Consider the following 21145-nt stretch of genomic DNA (forward strand, 5'->3'; position numbering starts at 1 on the left):
CACGGTATTGGGATGTAATAAATGTGTATCAATACCACTTATACCACTTCTTCTTTAACTTATTCCTTACAGATGCCAACTGAAAACACTACTTATCATTAGTCATTCTTATAATACTTTAGGTGTATTTTAACTTTCCAGCTTATAGATAATAGGATAACAGGAGGGTAGAGGATATATATACTTGTTATTGAGTAAGGTGAGGTAGGACGAACAGGCGGAATGTCCTAAACTGTTCGATTCCTATGGTGTAAGAATTTCACGTGGTCCTTATGTATTTGTTTTTAATGTACAGATAGTTAAAAACGATCGATAAAATAATCATAATTTCCATCATCTGGGAAAAATGTGATATATGTATTTTTTATCTGATTGTGAGATTATATTTTCCGTATGTGTGAGTGTAAATGTGAGTTGAAAAAGTCCGAACACACGAGGAGGTCTCACGGAATATACCGCCTCTTGTACACCTCGGTCCTCCACCTAATTTTGTGATTTCGACATGTCTTGGTGGACTGCATCCATGGGGAGGACGTGCAGATGACCTGGGCAAACAGTGGGTGGTGTCAGAGGTCCAACTAGTGCGTTAAAGTGGCTCTGGCCACCGATTCTTATGAAGACTTAGAATATGATGTCTTCTCAGAGGCAAAGCTTTGTCAGTGAGAGTGTTACAAACGGCCAGAGAAAAAGGTTTTCGTCAGGTTCCCCGGATTGTCCTCACTTGCAAAAGAAAATTTGCCGACAGACAGACATGATGGAAAGTCAAAAACTCGCTAATTTTTCTGTTGCTCCCAATGGCGTGAGTAAAAACACGGTCCTCGGGAAGAAGCAGGGCACGGAGAAGAAGGTTTTGGCCATCAAGAATTTTAAAGGTAAGATAATAACAATATTTTGCATGTTTTAAAGTATGTGTCAGGTGTTTGTAATATGGTAAAACTTACAGTAGACCCAGTTCTACTGGGTGTACATACAGCACCTGGACAATATGGGGTGCCAGTGTTAAATGCCATATGCCAAGTAGGCATTAGGACAATCCCAGATTTGTACAATTATAGCTAAAGAGAGATCTTACTTCATGTTAACCTCACTTTATTGGATAGTAGTGGAGGAAACGGTTAGCTGTACCAGCCAGAAAATGACAATCTTTTTAACTTACTTTCACAGACTTGCTAATTCATTATTAGGGCCTTTGGTGACCTTCACATTAAGGCCACTAGATAAAACTTCAGGTATAGTACTTATATAAATCCTGGAAAGTGTACTGTCAATGGTGTAGTTTAGTCGTCTTCTCAATAATTGATTAAACAAACAATCTCAATAGCTAGTTCAAGTTTAGCTGAGTGAACTTATTAACTACCTTGCTACAATATATATATATATATATATATATATATATATATATATATATATATATATATATATATATATATATATATATATATATATATATATATATATATATATATATATATATATATATATGAATTTATACTAGGAGCCATAGTGTGTGCATATACAGTATGTGCTCTAGTGCTTCCCTTGTCCTGTGGTTTGGTTTTATCAAGATATATACAATACTGTACTGTAGGTGTCATTATTTGATTTCAAATTCCTGTTAATCAATGAACTGACAAAAATCTTCACTGAACTATGTACTGTATGTCTGATTTTGTCAGGATTGAACCACTGAGTACTGCCAAGCTTGATACGTTATACAGTATATTGTTCAGTAGTTTGTTCATGCAATAATCAAATATAGTTCAGTGATACCCTGTACTCACAGATGTATGGCTTTACACCTTTATCACCCTCTCGATGCACTACATGGTCATGACACTGCTTCAGTCCCAACATGTTATCATTCTTGGGTGTAAAGTTGAACATTACTCCAATCATGTACAGCACATCTAACCTGTTTCAAAATAGTCAATGATTTAGAGTTTACCACTACAGTTTTGCAGGCAAGCTGTTAAAGTTGTCAACCACTATTAGAGAAGACAGATTTCTTTTTAAGTTCTATCTTGTTCTTTATATTTTTCTTATGTTCTCTTGTAATTGAGGTCAGCTCTTCAAATATATATTAACATAGCTACTTCTCTGCCATATTTATTACAGTACTTATGATCTTGAAGCACTCAATGATACCACCTCTAGACCTTCTGTATGTTAGTGTGGAAAGTTCCATCTTTTTCGATCTTTCTTCATATGTTTGTCCTTTTAATGATGGCACCAACCTGGTAGCTCATCATTGGACATTTTTTTATTGCCTCTACGGATACACCCCATTTTGTCACCACCCGGTTCGTCACCAATATCAAATCAATTCGGTCACCACTAACAGTCTGGTGATGAAACAGTCGCTGATATTAGAGTGACAAATTGCAAGTTATTATTTAACATGAATAGAAATTACACATGTTTACAGACGACTCGAGAATTATTGTGTTATTATTATACGTGAATATTAATTATTTAATAAAGAAAATTATTAAAACATTGGTAAATAAACAAAATACAGAACAAATGAAGGTGATAATCTCTTCACCACCTTCAGCGCAGGTTATGGTTAGACTGTCAGGTGATTTCTTTAAACAACGGGCAATTATCAGGTAAATCACTCGATGGAAATGACTGGCAGTTAATTTACAGCTTTTTGATTATTTGATCTTTTTGGTATGCCCAGGTTTACCGGGCCACATAGCCTGTTGTATGTTAAAACCAGTTATTTGTGATTACTACTAGCAAGTAAATAACTAATGTTTATTTTAATTGCATCTTACATCGGTGATAAGACTGGTTGAAATTGTCACGTGACTAACTGGCCAACCTTACCAAAGTGGATATGGGCGATCTTAACACTCGTAAAAAGCACACTAGTTACTGAACACTGCCACCTACAACACCAAGCTTGCCCTTCAACTCAGCATGGCTTCTACAAGCAGTATTCAGTTTTGTTCTGGATGTGGCAAGGAAGTACGATCATGGGTGCAGGCTCTCTCCTGTGATTATTGCCATCAGTGGAGACTGGAAGTGTGGCACAACCATCACCCAGGATATGTACAGGCAAACATTTAAAGGAAGGTGGATCATTTGTCCGGCACTGTCCAGAATGCCCTACGACTGTTGACCTCCCCTTGGATGAATCTTCTTCTACTGCTGCTGACCTCCCCATGGATGAGTCTTCTACTAGTGCTGACATTTCGTTCACAGTTAATTTTCCTATTGAGCCAGTCACCCCAGTACAAGAAACATCTCTTCAAGATGAACCGTTCCCAGAAAACCTTCCAGATGATCAACCAGTTATTTGGGAAGTTGTTCCCACTGGTACAAGCCCTGGGAAGCTATGGTTGCACAGCTCTGATGGTTATACATACACAATAAGAAAAGAAAAGGAGTCTATAACGTACTGAACTTGCAGCATCCGCCAGAAGAATAACAAGTGTCCAGCAAGTGTAATTCAGCGAGGGACAACATTCAAGCCAGGTCTACACGCTCACAACCACCCTGGAACACCAGGCCTTCTTGTTGAAGAGGAATTAACTAGCTACAAACTGAGCCACCCTTATGCCCAACAGTTGCCTAAACCAAGCAGCATTGTCAAACAAGGTAACTGACATTGCCAAGCTCAAAGACCACACCACCCAACCCAACTCAACTTTGAACTCATGTCTGACAGCCTGCCACCTGATTTCATTAGAACAGACATACTGTACAGATATGCAATGATGATAACCAGACTACTGAACACCACATAGTCATGGTCACCGATAATCAGCTTCACATTTTAAGTTCCGCAAGATGGAGATGGAACATTAAGAATAGTATGAAAAGCATTTTATCAGTTACTGCCCATACGTCCCTTCTTTAATAAAATGTCTTAGTAAGATGCTTGCATGATCCAATGTATGTACACAAAGATAGTAAACCAGCCATTACGTCTTTACTGCTTCAGTGAATACATAATGAAGGCCCAAAGCCCTTGAAATGGTGATGGGAATGAACTCGGTGACGAAAAGGGTAAAAAAAGTGTTGACGAAATGGGTACACCCGCCTCTACATCTTTTACAAGATGTGGTGACCCTTATGTGGATAGCACATTCACCGTGATAAGGCATTTGATTTTTATTTATTTATTTTTATTTTTATTTTTGTGGATTAGCCCACCCAGGCACAGTTCACTGACCCACTCAGGGCCTGGGGGTGAAAAAAATATACACGTAAATAAAAAATAATAAAAAATAAAACACATAGAGTGAGAAACAATATACAGTATTCTGTATGTTATGTTGTCAAAGATAAGCCATTGAGACCCTGCAATGTGTGTTAATCAGGCAGAAAGTCAGTCAGATCAGCAACCTGGGACTTGGTCACAATTTTTGTAATGCCATATGGCAGCAGGTTCTACCAATAGACAAAATATTATGCTTCCAATATCTTTCCAGTCAGTGGTACCTCACTGTTTGATAGCTGCCTACTCAAAATAGCTTTTTGCAAAATTTCTGTAGGCCACAACCCACTTGCTGCTTTATAAGATTCAATTAAAATTAACTGTAGTACATGTAAGATTTAATACAATATAGTTAGGTAAATGTGCAATGTGCCACTGAAAGACAGGAGGCCCTGTCCATGACTAAGAAGGCAGCTGGGTATTGAAAGTACAGTACATTGGTGAAGTTCTGCATAGACATAGGCCGAGATGGTCTGGGTATGTTAAGAGAAAGGATGAGACCAATTGAGTCAAGAGGAGTAGGAGCCTAAATGTGGAGGGGAGAAGAGCCAGGGGCAGGTCAAAATTACATAGGGAAAGGTTGTAGGAAATGACATTTGAATTAAGAACCTGACAGGAGAGACTTTGGAAACAGCCAGAAGTCACAGGGGACCAGATCTGGAGAGTATGGAGGGTGGGGGGCCACTGGGATGCCATGCTGTTTCCGAAGTTCAAGTTGAACCTCAAGGGGAAGATCATGGACAGAATGGAGATCCAGGACACATTGCAGAAGGTGTTCTCCAGCCTCACCAACAAGGACTTCCAGATCTGCTTCCAGAAGTGGGAGGAGGGGATTCAGCACTGCATTAAGGCCTCTGAAGAATATTTTAGGTGTGACTAGAGTTTCAGTGTAATATCTTGAAAAATAAAGATTTTATGAAGCCAGTCCAGGAAGTTTTGAATCACACTTCGTGTGTACAGTATGTATGTATGTATGTATGTATGTATGTATGTATGTATGTATGTATGTATGTATGTATGTATGTATGTATATATATATATATATATATATATATATATATATATATATATATATATATATATATATATATATATATATATATATATATATATATATATATATATATATATATACACAGTATATATTGTTACGCCGTCACTTAATTTACTTTATTATCCAGGCTCTAAGCGTAACCAAACAAAAAAAGTGAAGTAAATCAAAAGGGAATAAAAATAAATAAAGTAAACCTTTAAGAATTTAATTAAATTAAACACAAAAAAGAGCCTCGTAGGCTTTCACAACAAATTGATTCACTATCGAAACTTTTAAGACACAAATGATACTAAAACATCGAAACATTAAAAGAACTGCTTAAACATATAGAATAAAAATAAAGCACTGGATTACGTTAACACTGCATAAACATATAAAATAATTAACACTGAAATTAACTATCGTGAAACAACACTGAATTACTTAAATGTAACTAAGCAAGCACTGATGGACACATAAGAGACATGAGTAGGTACTCACATAGATATACCACATTGGTGGCGACAGGAACAACACAGAAATAAAATAAGGTATAAGTAACAGGTGACGGGTGTCACTCAAAAGAACGTGGACTGAATGACAGGAGGACTGGAATGGAGTGGACCTCATACTCGGTAACGATTTGGCGGGAGGTCAAATGGGGAACGTAACCCCACCTCCTGTGCTGCGGGAAAGACCAGACTCTACCGCAGAGCTGCAACAACTTGAAGATGATATGCCCGGTGTTTTCCCTTTGTGTGCTGTGACTCGTTCTATGTCAATGACTAATGATCATAATGTAACTCCTGATGTAGATGATTCACTTTCGTAAGAAGGACTTTTTGCTAACCCGATTGCTTCCCAAGACATTTCTTCCGCAGTTAATGCTGTGACCGGGAGAGTTGCTTTAATAGCTGCGCAAGAGCAAGACGATTCAGTGTTGTTTCACGATAGTTAATTTCAGTGTTAGTTATTTTATATGTATATGCAGTGTTAACGTAATCCAGTGCTTTATTTTTATTCTATATGCTTAAGCAGTTCTTTTGATGTTTCCATGTTTTAGTATCAATTGTGTCTTAAAAGTTTCGATAGTGAATCAATTTGTTGTGACAGCCTACGAGGCTCTTTATTGTGTTAGTATTTAATTTAATTAAATTCTTAAAGGTTTACTTCACTTTTTTGGTTTGGTTTCGCCTAGAACCTGGATATTAAAGTAAATTAAGAGACGGCGTAACTATATATATATATATATATATATATATATATATATATATATATATATATATATATATATATATATATATATATATATATATACTGATAACCACAAGGAAAGAAGAAAACACGAAGTTCCCAAGCGCTTTCGTGTAATCCACATCTTCAGGGTTGAGTACAGACTAAGGAGAAGTACAAGACAAGGTGTATATATACAGAGGAGGGTGAGGAGGGTCATCGAACTCATCAAACTATGTATTAAGGATTGTAAATTTGAATTCAATGGAGAATATTTTGCTCAAAAATTTGGTATGGCAATGGGTAATCCACTCTCACCTGTATTAAGCAACCTATATATGGAATTCTTTGAAAAGAAACTAATATTTTACCACCTTCAGCAGTCTCGTTTAAATATGTAGATGATGTATTATGTCTCTGGCCACGTAATGAGGACCTACAAGCTTTCCTGCCACAACTTAATAACTTAGCCCCCTCGATCAAATTCACTGTAGAATTAGAGCATGACTGTAAATTGCCATTCCTAGACTGTCTGATACACAGAATAGATAACACCTTTAAGTTCAGTATTTATAGAAAACCGACTAATGTATGTTCATACATTCATTATTATTCTGCCCACCATAATAGTCAAACAGTCAGTATTTTCAACAATGTTTTTACGTGCTTTGAGAATTTGCAGCCTGGAATTCATTGATGAGGAATATAAATATATCTATAATGTTGGCTCAAACCTTAAATACCCTAGATCTTTCATAGACAAATGCCTGAACATTACTAAGAAATCTTTTTATAGAACTGATCCCAAGCCCACCCATGACCATAAGAATCTCTTAGTATTACCATTTCAAAAAAATTTATCTCAAATTCCTTTACAACTAAAAACCTGGAACATCAATGTGGCATTTAAAAACTCATGCACTGTTAAACATATGTTAATCAAGAACTCCCCCAACAACACAATTGGTTGCATTTATAAAGTTCCTTGCAAGAAATGTAATATGTTTTACTTAGGCCAGACAGGTAAAGATCTTGTAACTAGACTTAAACAACATAAATATAGTGTTAGGACAGGCCAGGAATCTGAGGGATAACAAGCATTGCATTGACTGGGATAATGCCTCCTCAATATTACCTTGTAATTCAATTGACAGTAGGAACATTATAGAATCTAGTCTCATTAAACATACCGAAGTAGTCAACATGAATTTGAGTAATGGCATGTACAAACTGGACAATTTTGTAATTAAGAAGATTTGTAACCAGGTAAGAAGGTTGGGTCACCTTCCCCTCTGACCTGACTACCGACCGTTGCTTTTTAAAGATTAGTAGGGTCATTACCTAATACCTGACCATTGTGGACCTGATCTCACCCTCCTCTGTATATAAACACCTTGTTTTGTACTTCTCCTTAGTCTGTACTCACCCCTGAAGATGTGAATTACGCTAAAGCGCTTGGGAACTTCGTGTTTTCTTCTTTCCTTGTGGTTAATAGAGATGATATATGGTTATATATATATATATATATATATATATATATATATATATATATATATATATATATATATATATATATATATATATATACATACATATATAAACAGCTAAACCCCGACTTACGACGGGGTTAGGGACCCAAATCCAGGTCGTAAGTCCGAATGGTCGTAAGTTCGACATAGATAAAAAAATCAATTTTTTTTTTAAATAAAAAATCTACAATGAAATACAGTACAGTAAAAGTAATAAATAATGAGGAATGGATGCAGTGTGACTGAGCACTTACCTTTAATGTAGTCAACTGAATGCACATGGGGCCCCCATAATTTTCTAATTATACATGGAGACTACATTAAATGGAAACGTTTTGTATAGAAAATGCGTGCGTCATTTGAAAAAAAATGGTCACAACTGCAGCGGTCGTAAGTCCCGACGGTCGTAAGTCCAAGCAGTCGTAAGTCGGGGACTACCTGTGTGTGTGTGTGTGTGTGTGTGTGTGTGTGTGTATATATATATATATATATATATATATATATATATATATATATATATATATATATATATATATATATATATATATATATATATATATATATATATATATATATATATATATATACATACAGTAATATTGTACCTCGGTTTATGCGGTTCTCGTTTATGCGTTTCTACATTTACGCGGTACCCCGCCAGAACTGGAATGCCCGATTTACGCGGTGCATCTACTCATATACGCGGGAAGCGGCGCGGGCAGGGTGCGCACAAGGTCGCCCAGTCATCAAAACATTACCGAGTTCTTCACCCGCCACCCACCACAGCCGGCCCAAGTCAGTGATAGTGAGGATATGGACTTATATGGACTTTGAGGGGGTTTGACAAAGAGGCCCTGCAAGCCTCTGTGGTGGATAGTGATACAATTGATACAAGTGATACAGGTGAGGGCCAATAATCTGCCCTCTGCCTCGGAACCAAACCCCCATCCCCGTGTGCCCAGCCATCTTTTCTACTAACCTAAGTGTTAAAAAACCTAATATTATTGATATTTCTCTTAAATATTAATTGTGTGTGCATACCATCATAAAATGAAGATGTTATTTTTACTACAACGTAGGTATTGTGTCTGAAAAAGTGTAGTTTGGGAGTCGGCCCGGTCTCTATTTCAATTAATCCCATATGTTCTGTTATTCCATTTACGCGTTTCTCGTTTTACACGCTACTCCGCGGGTTCAATTGACCGTGTAAATCGCATGGAAGAGTAATGTTGTATAAAGGCTTCGTAATGAAAGCAAGGCATACACCAGTTGTATAACCAAAAAATTACTGCCAGCAAGGCAGGTAGGCCCCCTCCCATGTGCCGATGGGTGTTTCACGAAAGTTGCCTTTTTCTCTTATTTTTAAAAAATGTCACTACTCTGATGGCCTCATATACAGTATATGCACACTCACACACACACACTCACTGTCTTGTCAGCTTTCTTGATTACATATACCGCCATCTCGAGAAACGAAAAACGTCTGTAGCTGTCGCCTTCATTGATTTCACTAAAGCGTTCGACCTAGTCAACCACAATATAATCATCAACAAAGCTATTGACCTCGGGCTTCGGAGAAGTCTTATACCATGGCTTACAGACTTCCTCAGTGACCGACGCCAAGCTGTACGCTTCCGAGGGGCTGTCTCCACCTTTCAGTCACTCACCTGTGCGCCCCCAAGGCACCAAGATGGGACCACTCTGCTCCTTATGCTCATCAATGATGCCCTAAGAGAAACCTCCCTGCTCGCTGGAAATATGTCGACGACTCCACCATTGGGACTGAAGGCCAACAATTCTTGCTCCCAACTATACCGCCTTCAGGATTTATTGAACAGTCTCCAAAACTGGGCCACCAACAACCATGTCACCATCAACCATACCAAGACCATGGTTATGCACATCAACTCCTCCGACATTGTCCCACCTCCTTCCATTACTCTAGGTCCTAACACACTCCAGGTTGTAGATTCCACGAAGCTCCTCGGCGTCACCATAGACAACAACTAAATTGAAACCACACGTCAGTGAAGTTGTCAAATCCCCTCCAGTTTCCGTCTCCACCTCCTCTGCCGACTCAAGTCCCTCGGAGTTCCTGCACCCGAGCTCCTCAGTGTTTACACAACATTCATACTTCCCAAGCTCACCTATGCCTCCCCCACCTGGTCTTCCTCCCCTAAATGCCACACAACGTAAACACCTAGAAAAAGTGCAAAAGAGGGCATGCAAGATTATTCTCTCCCCTTCCTACTCCACATATCAAGAAGCGCTCAACACACTGACCCTTTCGACTCTCACTGACCATCACCACGACCTCATCTGCAAATTTGGTAAGAAGCTTCTACACCATCCCCGACACCGGCTCCTACTACCACCTGAGATCCCTTGTCCGAGAATTGCTGTTCGACACCACAACCGCATCCAGCCCATACGTGCACGAACTGATCGCTATAAGAACAGCCCAGTCCCAACCATTGTAAAAATTATCAATAACTTGTAATAAATCAGTGTATTCACTCCTAGTAAACACTGCTCCTTACACTGTCACTATGTTGAAATGAACTGTAGTTTGAGCTTTTCCCCATCTAGTTATTATATGTCTTATTTGTGTCACTTATGTTACTTGTATATTATTTGTAATTCGTAACCCATTCCCCAAATATGTAACTGTATATTTTCAGCCTTCTGGCTGCCAAGCTCTTTCAATAAACCGTTAATTATTATTATTATTATTATTATTATTACTAATAAAAGCATGAAGCATACAGTATAAAATATTAAGAGCCTAAATTGACTCAATATACTGAACACACAACAAAAAGGCACACTAAATAAAATTAATGATACTGGATATTAAATATTTTTTCTGTCAACCAGATACTGTAGTCTAATCAGTGCACCCCTAGTTATTTTTCATGAACTTGTATTATTTAATACGATATATTGTCACCCATATTTCATTGCTGATATTTACCTCTCTTACAGTGCACAACCAGCCTGCTGTTGACCATATTGCTGAATCATGGCGGTTTTTGAGGGAAGCAGTGGTTGCAATTCAGGAGTCAAGAAAGTTAAGAGACAACCTCACCCAGGAGGATCTCTATCGTTATGTTGACAACCTTATCACACAACGGCCTCCAGCACTGTTGTATGCTGACCTTAGAGGTAGGTTATTATCTTGAAACAGGAAGCATCAGTGATGTACAGTACTGTACTTTTATAGTAGAGTACCTTTACTGTTAGTCAAGCTCAGGGCTTTAAAGCAAATGCATGGTCATGTCTTTATAAACTTTAGTATACCTCTCATTTTACTCTTTATGTTAGTTATTGCCTTCACTCTTACTCCCTATACAGTTAAGGTGATTTCTTAGATATCCCAACCAGTACCGGTCATATTCTCCGTGCTGCCAATTATGAACTCCATAGTCATTTCACTTCTACTGCATCACCTCATTTGGCACTCCAACTACACTCCCTAATTAGTCTGTTTTTGTCACTACAGGCACCACCATTTTCCATACTTATGTGGTTTAGCCATTTGATGCTTGATACTCTTCCTATCACCAACCCCATTTTACATAGTGGGAACTGGGCATTAGTATTTGTAGAATTTCAATACCCGCTTAGCTGGTAAGGCAGGGTTTCAACTCCCTGAAACAATTAACTATTACCCACCAACCTATGGACAGGTGACCATCAGGGTTACTGTCATGACACATGCTATTTATTTGTCTATGTCCATCTAGCTAGTTATTAATGTTTTTGTCATTTTTACATGTGAGACAAAATAGATAATTGTATTAAACCTTTTATTTTCTAATTCCTGTGATCCAAAAATTTGCATTTTGTGGAAAATGGGACAAGTATTTTTAAAGTTTATTTTCTAGCTGAAAAATTTTGCATGCTCAAGCTGGAGTAAAAAATATAGTATTAATTCCAAATTCCACTAGACAGTAAACATCTTCAGTTTCTGGTAAGATTGTAACATAATGTTAGACTTATGATAATGACAGTTGTCATCAGTAGCGAAGTCTAATAATTTTTTGATTTGGTGTAGGTAATTATACTGTGCTCTACATTTACTCATTATTTTTCAGATCTGACAGAGAAGCACATTAAATCCCGGTTGAATCAATTTTTAAGTGGTACTAGTGATCGCTTGACGTTCTTAAGGCAACTAAATGACTGCTGGACTCACCACTGTCACCAGATGAAGATGGTTTGTAACATCTTCCTGGCTCTTGACAGAGGTTATGTACTACAGAATGCTCAGGTTTCTTCCATATGGTAAGGAATTAATCAGCACCTGTTATGCATTGAATAGTGTCCTTAACTTTTTGTGCATTGTAAAACTGTGCTTATCCAAAATGCTGTGTAACTCAAGTCCATCAAGCTCACTTAACCTGATTGTTCCTCCACCACATCTCAGATCTTTGCCCATTTCCTCACTTTGATTTTTGAGTGGCAATCTTTAGACCCCTAAATAATATTGTATTATATGCAATATTACAATATATTATACTATAATGATTGTTTTATCCATCAAAACATATTTTTATGCTCCATTTCATGTCAGGTCTGGCAGTATTTATTGTCAGACAATTACAAGGGAAACATTTGGAGAAGGAGAGAAAGCTGCACTGTATTTTGTATTTGTAGACTTAGAGAAGGTATATATCTTGTGGAGTAGTGCAGTGGACAATGAGGAAGTTAGGGTTCAAGCATTTATGGCATTGTACTGTATGGGGGCTCAAGAACTACAGGTACTATTCAGCAAGGTGGTACAGACACTATTGTGAGCTTTTCAGTATTAGTCTGCCTTAGGAATTGTTGTATGCTGATGACATAGTGTTGATAGCCGATAGTATTGAAGAGGTAGTTGATAAATTTAAGAAATGGAGGGATTGAATGGAGTTCAATGGCATGAGAGTGAATGTGGCAAAAGTAATGACAAGTGGTGTGGGTGAAAGACCCTCCGTGAAAGTTGAAATAGTCTTGTGAAGTCCACAAGAAAAGTGTTGGCAGCAACTCAGTAATGTATAGCGAGTGTAGAAGATGGGTACACAGGAGATGCAGTGGTGTAAATGGCAGACTTCAGGATGTTGTTGACCTTAAGTGTGTTGTGTGTACTGGTAATGATGTTGTCTTTCCATCTTAGCAGGGCTTGAAAAAACCTGACATTAGGGATACATCCCTGGAATGTGATAAAGATTATACAGTACTAACTGGATGACATGAGTAGTGCTGTAAGTGGTGCTGAAGTTAGCTCAGTTGCAAGAGTCAGAAGTAGCTGGAAGAGGTTTAGAGATGGCAAGAGGACTTCCTATTTATGTGAAAGGAAATATGTAATCAACCTGTGTAATGTGTGACAATGAAACATAGGTAGTGAAAAAGGATGGCATGCGTAGACATGAGCAAGCGGAAATGAAAATGGTGTGATTTATGTTTAATATAACAGTTAAAGATAAGATACTGATCAGAGCTAAGAGGGTGACTGGGTATTGAGAGTAATGGTGAGGTTGTGCTTAAAGGTAGGCTGATATAGTTTGGGCATATAGAGAGAATAGGGGAGACCAGCTGGGTCAAGAGATGCGTAAGTTTGATTGTGTAGGGAAGGAGAGCTAGAGGTAGGCAAAGAATTACATGGGAAGATGTTGTAAAAAAAATTGCTTCAAAGATAAGAACCTAATGAGAGAGGCTGCAAAAGTCCATGCAACATGGATAGCTGTCATCAGTTAATCACAGCTAACCCACGCAAAGGTGGAAAATGGCCATGGAATAATAATGATGAGTTCTTGAGAAAATTTAAATTTTTAAGGGAAGACCATTCTGCCATCGTATCAAACATGCATACTATATTGTTTGGGTGTTATGTTTGCTGATTTTCTTCGACAATTTATCAGGGCATCCATGTCAGTAGACACATTTCTAATATTTATTATTACCTGAGGTGTTGCACGGGTTTGTCTTAAAGTTGCAACTCATAACCTATGTCTGTGACTACACTCAGCAACACTATCCACTACACAATCTACTGTACAATACATTTACTACACTATTTATGCTACATCTACTACATCCACTTTAATATGCAAAATATAACCATACCAAAATTCAGATTTCATATGTTATAAACTATGGGTATGAGAGGGGCTTCACCTTTGGGTATTGGGGACTGACCACTGGGGCCAACTCCCCAAACAAACAAATACACTGTCCTTTATATGTACAGTATAAATGTAGTAAGTAGACAATGCAATTATCACATCCATATTAGATTTTGGGCAAAAATTTCTTATTTGATTCTTTTAAGGTAGTATTTTACTCTCCCATCATTTACATGTAAATGTTTTATATACAGTAAACCCTTCCCATTCGCGGGTTTACGATTCGCGGTAAGCAGCTGGTGGCTCGGGTGACTAGCATGCGAGCCTTCTTCCTCAGCACAACGAGTTACCCCACGCGTCCACGGCAGCACTACTCGCTCTGTTTGCTCTCGCCCAGTACCCACAACCAAGCATCTCGTGTCATACTCTCAAAACTTTTGTGTTTCTTTGTGAAAATGGCCCCGAAAAGACTGCCTAGTGTCAGTGCAAGTAATGCTAGTGGAGTGAAACATAAAAAGCAAAAGTCATTGATGACTCTGGCAAAGAAAGTTGAAATATAGACAAGTTAAAGGAGAGGATGTGTACTGCCGTGGTTGGTCAGTTGTTTGGTGTGAACGCATCCACAGTGCGGTACAAAAGAAAGAATGAACAAGCAATTCGTGATTCTGTTCAAGCATGTGCTCCTGCAAGTGCTAAAGTGAAAACTGAGAAAGCTCCAGACTTCCACATGCGAATGTAAGTACAGTATTGTGCCTTAAGTTTCTCCACAGTATAGGTATACCTGTATATTAGTGCGCTAAGGTACTATATAAGTGTCTATTTGCGGTTTTGCCAATTCGCGCCATTTCTTGGAACCTTATCCCTCGCGAATGGCAAGGGTTTACTGTACAGTACTGCACTGTACTTAAAAATTGGTAAGTTTGTAGGTTCGTTGATCACTTACATAACTATTCAGTGTGTTTAAACAGTGTAATCTTCTCCACAGGGACATGGGATTGGAATTGTTCAGGCAACATATTTTAGAGGAAGTAGTTGTAGAAAATCGATGTGTCGATGGTTTACTAATGATGATAGAAAAAGAGCGGTCTGGAGAGACTATTGACAGATCCCTCGTCAAATCCCTTCTTAGAATGCTCTCTTCACTACAAGTGTATCATAAAGTTTTTGAAAACAAGTAAGTCCTTTTGAGCTGTACATCAGACTTCAAGAGTTTGCTGTATGTTCCTTGCACTATTATTTCTGCTGTTGATTAGGAAGGAAAAAAGTGTTAAGTAGGAGAAACTTTATTCCATTGAAGCAACAGCTTTAAATTTAATCATGATTGGAATATTTAATCACATATTGTTTTAATGTTACCTTGTAATCTTCAGTAAAAGTGTGTGCTTTGTTGATGGCAATATTATTTAGGTATGGATGTGCAGCTAAGCACTTCATGAAGGATTATGGAAGCATGTTTATTATTGAAACATTGTGCTGTGGCCAAAAAAGATGTAACTTTGCTTAACTTCTTTCTAATTTATTCTTGCTTTGGAAATGAAAGCAAGTTTGTTTTACATATTTTCATAAAAGTAATGTTTTTTTTTCTGCTTTATGTAAATGGTTTTCCCAATGGAATGTGTCTGCAGTACATGTATTTTACTGTAGAAATAAATTGATTCCCTGTCAGTTATGTATTTGAATCTGTAGGTTTTTGGTGGCAACAGAACAACTTTACCTCCGTGAGGGTCAACGACTCACACAAGACCGTGATGTCCCTCAGTATCTTCTACATGTTGACAAGAGACTCACTGAGGAGAATAACAGAGTCCTTCATTACTTAGATATGTCTACTAAGTAAGTTTAAATTCCTTTTTTTTTTTTATGTAGGGTTGTGTATACAGAATTGTCATACATTTCACAATATCTCATGCATGACACAAATTGCACAAGGTAGTAAATTAATACTTCTGTTATAGAAATGATTAAACCACAAAACTTTGTGCAGTGATAAAATAAAAAAAATAAAAGAATTCTGAGCACTAAACCCTACTGCTCCAAGATAGCAGTGGACCCATGGTGAGCAGCTCCTTCCTCTACCACCCCTGTCTAGGACCTCCAACAATACCTTCCCACTACTACCATGTATTACAGCAGATAAAATTAAATAATGAAACCAATTCTCAGAGATAAGAACCTGACGAGAGAAGCTCCAAAAATCCATGCAGGTCTGGAAACTGTCATCAGGTTTCATGGCTAACCCGTTTATGCATGGAAGTTGGCCTTACAACATTGATGATGATAATGAAACCAAATCTACCAAATAGTCTTACAATATCTCTTTCATTTGAATATATTTGGTTTGGTTGGCTCACATTGTCTTTCATCACAAGTCGGTTACACTTGCCGTGTTTACAGGACCACTTCACATTTACTGTATTTATGCCTGTCACAGTAAATTTGTAAGTTTTCACACTGCATTGTTCTGGCAGAGCAAATTCCTTTTCCAAGTCACAGAAATACTTTGTGATTTTTGGAAGGAAATTTTTCTGAATAACTCACTGCCCCTGAATTGAAGATGTCAGGGTAAACCTACTATAAGTTAATGAGGGTATTAGTAGATATACCAGGATACATTTTGATACAGAAAGATACAACAAGGAACATGGAGGTGGATCTAGGTACACCATGTTAAACAGGGTTGGATTAAGAGTTATGGGGCCCTTGCCATTAAAACTTCATTATCAAATCACATATGAGTGTTATTATATAATAGGTCTACCAACTTTACAAAGATTAATATAATATAAATACTCTGTGTAGTATACGAAACAAAACAGATATGCTTCAACCTTTCATATACAGTATCATGGTATATAAGAAAATAATTTTATTTTGTTTACGGTACTAATTTACTTGCTTTCCATTAGGAAAATAATATTACTGTAATTATATCACAAACGACTCTTTAACTTGATGTCCGTAAAACAGTAAATGATTTATACTAGATACAGGATACAGTACTTAGCAGACCAGAAAAGTTGCCCATACTCCAACCAGCTTAACAAACTACAGTATTATCTCTGTGTACAGCATGCCCTTAAAATTTGCGGCGGTTTGGGTCTCAAAATGGCCGTGAATTACCAGAACCGCAAGTATCATTTGCTGACCGGGGATACATTTTTACTCGTGAGCAAAGAAATGTATATTCCATTTATGTGTTTGCCCTTAGGACAATTAATTCTTTTACCTGTACTGCATATGTGTGTGTGTACTCGCACACACACATTAACACAAATAAATAATACAGTCTCTCCTTGACTTACGACGGGGTTCCGGACCGACGACCTGGTCGTAAGTCGAAAATGCGAAAATAATACATAGAAATTATAAAATGAAATACGGTACAGTAAAAGTAATCAATAATGAAAAATGAATAAAGTGTTACTGTGCACTTACCTTTAATGTAGTCAGCTGAATGCACACGGGACCTCAATAATTTTTTAATTAAACATGGAGACTACATTAATTGGATGAAGCAGAGGAGGAGACGGGGCTGGGTCATCAATTTTGCTTTCTTCAGACAGGCTAACATACTTGCTTGTTGAAGGTATTGGATCATCTTCAGGGAGTGAAGAGGCAGCAGTGGTGGGGCGTAAGGAGACAACAGTGGGGGACTTCTTGAAATATATGTCCAATTTAGACTGCACAGTTTGCCTTTTCTTTTCATTGTAAATCTCCCAGTAGTAAGCAAGTGCATCTTGGATCAGTCTGTCAACTTTTGCAAAACGCTCAACATTTTGATCCATTTCTTCAAACATTTGCATCCCCTTATTAATAGTAGCAAATGCCTCTGCCTTGTCCTTCAAAATTGTTGATATCGTCGAGTGAGAGAAGCCAAGGTTGCGTGAAATGGTTGCTACCGTTTTTCCATTTTCATATTGCATTATTATTTTCATTTCATCTCAAAAGTAATTGACTGTCTCCTTTTCTTATCAGCACCACGATAACTCTCACTTTTATGCTTGCCAGCCATTTTAAAGGGAATTAGAAACGAAAATTTTGTTAGTACACAGCGCGATCACTAACAACAACGACGGCCAAACACTAACTGAGCGGGCTACGGCGTGGATGCTGTACACCACGAGGCGGCCCGGCCCACGCTGTTGTATGGGACGGAAACGTTTCGGTACTTAAAAATACTGTACGTAATTTGAAAAATATTTTATACGACTACGGCGGTTGTATGTGCGGGTTGTTGTAAGTCGAGGAGTACCTATACAGGTAGTTCTGCTATAACGCGATAGTTGTGTTCTTGTAAAACATCGTGTTATAGAAATTCGTGTAATAGAAATAACAGGGCTTATGGAGAAAATAGGGTTAGGTGCAGATTACTCCAAATCGAAAAAAAATTTCGTAGTTAGCCTAACACAAAGGACAGCACAGTCTAAATAAATGTTACATTCATATCTAATAATGAAATCATACAGTAAATGTTACACTTTACCTTGAAAAAATATGAATATAACTTGATGGGGGAGAAGGTTGATGTTGAGGCTGAGGAGTCATGAAACATCAAGCTTTTCTTCAAGTGTTATAGCCTTTCTTTTACGATCACCACCGGAAATGCGATCACCAGAGTGCTTCCCAGAGATATTCTTCCTTTCCATAGTCACAAAATTGGAGAAACAGTAATCAGAATTCACTGAGGACACTTAAAAACTTCACACGTGTTTCAAACAAAGTGTGGAGTAAACAGAGCGCGCGGGTCTAAAACGCTATGTATTTTGTTTTTCTCTTATTTAAAATTTTACATTTTACATATACTGTACAGGTATACTGTATACATAAATATTACATAAATTATTTCTGCAATTCTTCACAAACAAAACACATAAATCAATTAACATGTGATGTCGAACGTGAACTGTAAACACTGCATAACCCCGCGCCAAGCCACAATGTACAGTACACTTTAAACGCTACTTATTTTGTTTTTCTCTCTTATTTAAAATTTTACAATTTACATATACTGTACAGGTATTTCTTCACAAACAAAACACATAAATCAATTGAACAAGTGATGTCGAACGTGAACTGTAAACATTGAGCCAAGCCACAACACTGTACAGTACACTTTAACACTTTAAACGCTACGTATTTAGTTTTTCTCTTTTATTTATATTTTTACAATTTACATATATATATATATATATATATATATATATATATATATATATATATATATATATATATATATATATATATATATATATATATATATATATATATATATACAGACCCTCGCTTAATCTAACACCTCGGTTAATTCTAATTTCGATTAACGAACTGCCTTCCATAAGGATCTTCAATTCGTTAATCTAAAAAAAAATTCGCTAATCTAACTTCATTTAACCACCAACATGTTTTCGCTTACTGACCGCAACCAGCTTTAGTATCAGTCCCAATACATTAATCGGTTCTAGGCTTAAATTCTTTACTATTTTGTAAATATCAAGAAGTTTATACTTATTCAATAATTTTAAAAGTTTAATGTTAACTTTTTAATCATTTTAACAATTATTGAACATAATTGAAGGTAAAGTGACTAGTTTAATGCGGGCATCCAGCTCAACACAGCAAACAGGCGTTAGTCTCTGTTTTCTACTGGAGGTAACATCTGCTTGAGACTCTCTAACTAAATGCTTTTTTTTCTGTGTTTCCAAGCAAATTATTGGTCATTTTGAAATATATTTTATATATTGACAATATATAATGCAGTGCAGCATTGATTTAAAGAAAATAATCTTAATTAAACCAGAGAGCTAAAATTTTATGGGTGAAGGCACCATGGGGTGACTCTCTTCCACCAATGCCTCTCTTCTTCCTTCTCCACCCCCATTCTAAATCCCATCATCATCATCATCATCCAGGAGCCTCTACATACACACCTCAAAGTAAGTGAACTTTTCTACCATTTTGTTGAATTTAGGAAATTTTCGGTGAGCTGGAACCATAATTCAAAAACCCATTGAAACAATGGTTTCGTTAATCTAACGTTTCAATTTAAATCGACCTTCTGGAACGGATTGAGTTCGTTAACCGAGTGTCAGTATATATATATATATATATACCTGTATAAGTAAATTGTAATTTACATATTATTCATATTATGCTAGAGCGCCCACAAAACATAAGAAACGTTTGAGTCCCCCAGTAGAGATGTCCGTTCTCTATCCACTTCAGGATGTCTTAGTCCTCCGTTTTCTTTTTGTGTACTCGCTCAGGGACTCAAGTTTTTCTGTATATGACGCAGGATGATAAGGGAATTTGAATTATTTATAAGAGATAAGTATTATGATCAGTAAATATACAGATATGCATTACTGACCACCTCCGAACACAAGGACGGCTAAAAATAGCCACAGGCGGTCACAGTCAAGGTCACTTTCCCTTTCTTGTCACTGGCAAATGGGGGTGGGGGGGATGATAATAGCAGCTGTGTTTATTACGGTATGTTAGACTGGTTTATAATACATTTTTATTATTTTAATATACCGGTAATCTTCATTTTAATCCAGCTTCCCAAACGTAAGTTTCAGTATAAAATAATTAGTGGTACTGTAGGACCTTGTGAGTGGTTTACTGTATACATAAATATTACATAAATTATTTCTGCAATTCTTCACAAACAAAACACATAAATCAATTGAATATGTGATGTCGAACGTGAACTGTAAACACTGTGTGTGATGTAAAGAGAGCGCGGGTGTAAAACGCTATGTAATTTGATTTTCTCTTTTATGTAAAATTTTACAATTTACTTATAATATATAGGTATACTGTATACATAAATATTACATACATTATTTCTGCAATTGTTCACAAACAAAACACATAACTCAATTGAACATGTGATGTCGAACGTGAACTGAAGCCACAACAACCGTTCGAGTGGAATCGCGTTAGAGCAAACGAGTTCGCGTTTTACAAATATCGTTCCTCAATTCATAAATCGCGTTCGAGCAAATTCGCGTTG

General features: G+C 37.1%; 1 protein-coding gene across 1 annotated transcript in view; it reads left to right on the forward strand.

The window, feature by feature from the left end:
* The first annotated feature begins 411 nt into the window (after nucleotides 1-411).
* LOC121867156 (cullin-4A-like) overlaps nucleotides 412-21145 on the forward strand; it is a 48998-nt gene continuing 28264 nt past the window's right edge. Inside the window, exons 1-5 of the mRNA XM_042366915.1 lie at nucleotides 412-872; nucleotides 11009-11188; nucleotides 12121-12310; nucleotides 15116-15304; nucleotides 15817-15963. Coding sequence (XP_042222849.1) covers nucleotides 629-872; nucleotides 11009-11188; nucleotides 12121-12310; nucleotides 15116-15304; nucleotides 15817-15963 — 950 coding nt within the window. The 5' untranslated portion in view covers nucleotides 412-628. The remainder of the gene's footprint in view (nucleotides 873-11008; nucleotides 11189-12120; nucleotides 12311-15115; nucleotides 15305-15816; nucleotides 15964-21145) is intronic.

Source organism: Homarus americanus, unplaced genomic scaffold (assembly GCF_018991925.1).
Source record: "Homarus americanus isolate GMGI-L3 unplaced genomic scaffold, GMGI_Hamer_2.0 scaffold6317, whole genome shotgun sequence".
NCBI lineage: Eukaryota > Metazoa > Arthropoda > Malacostraca > Decapoda > Nephropidae > Homarus > Homarus americanus.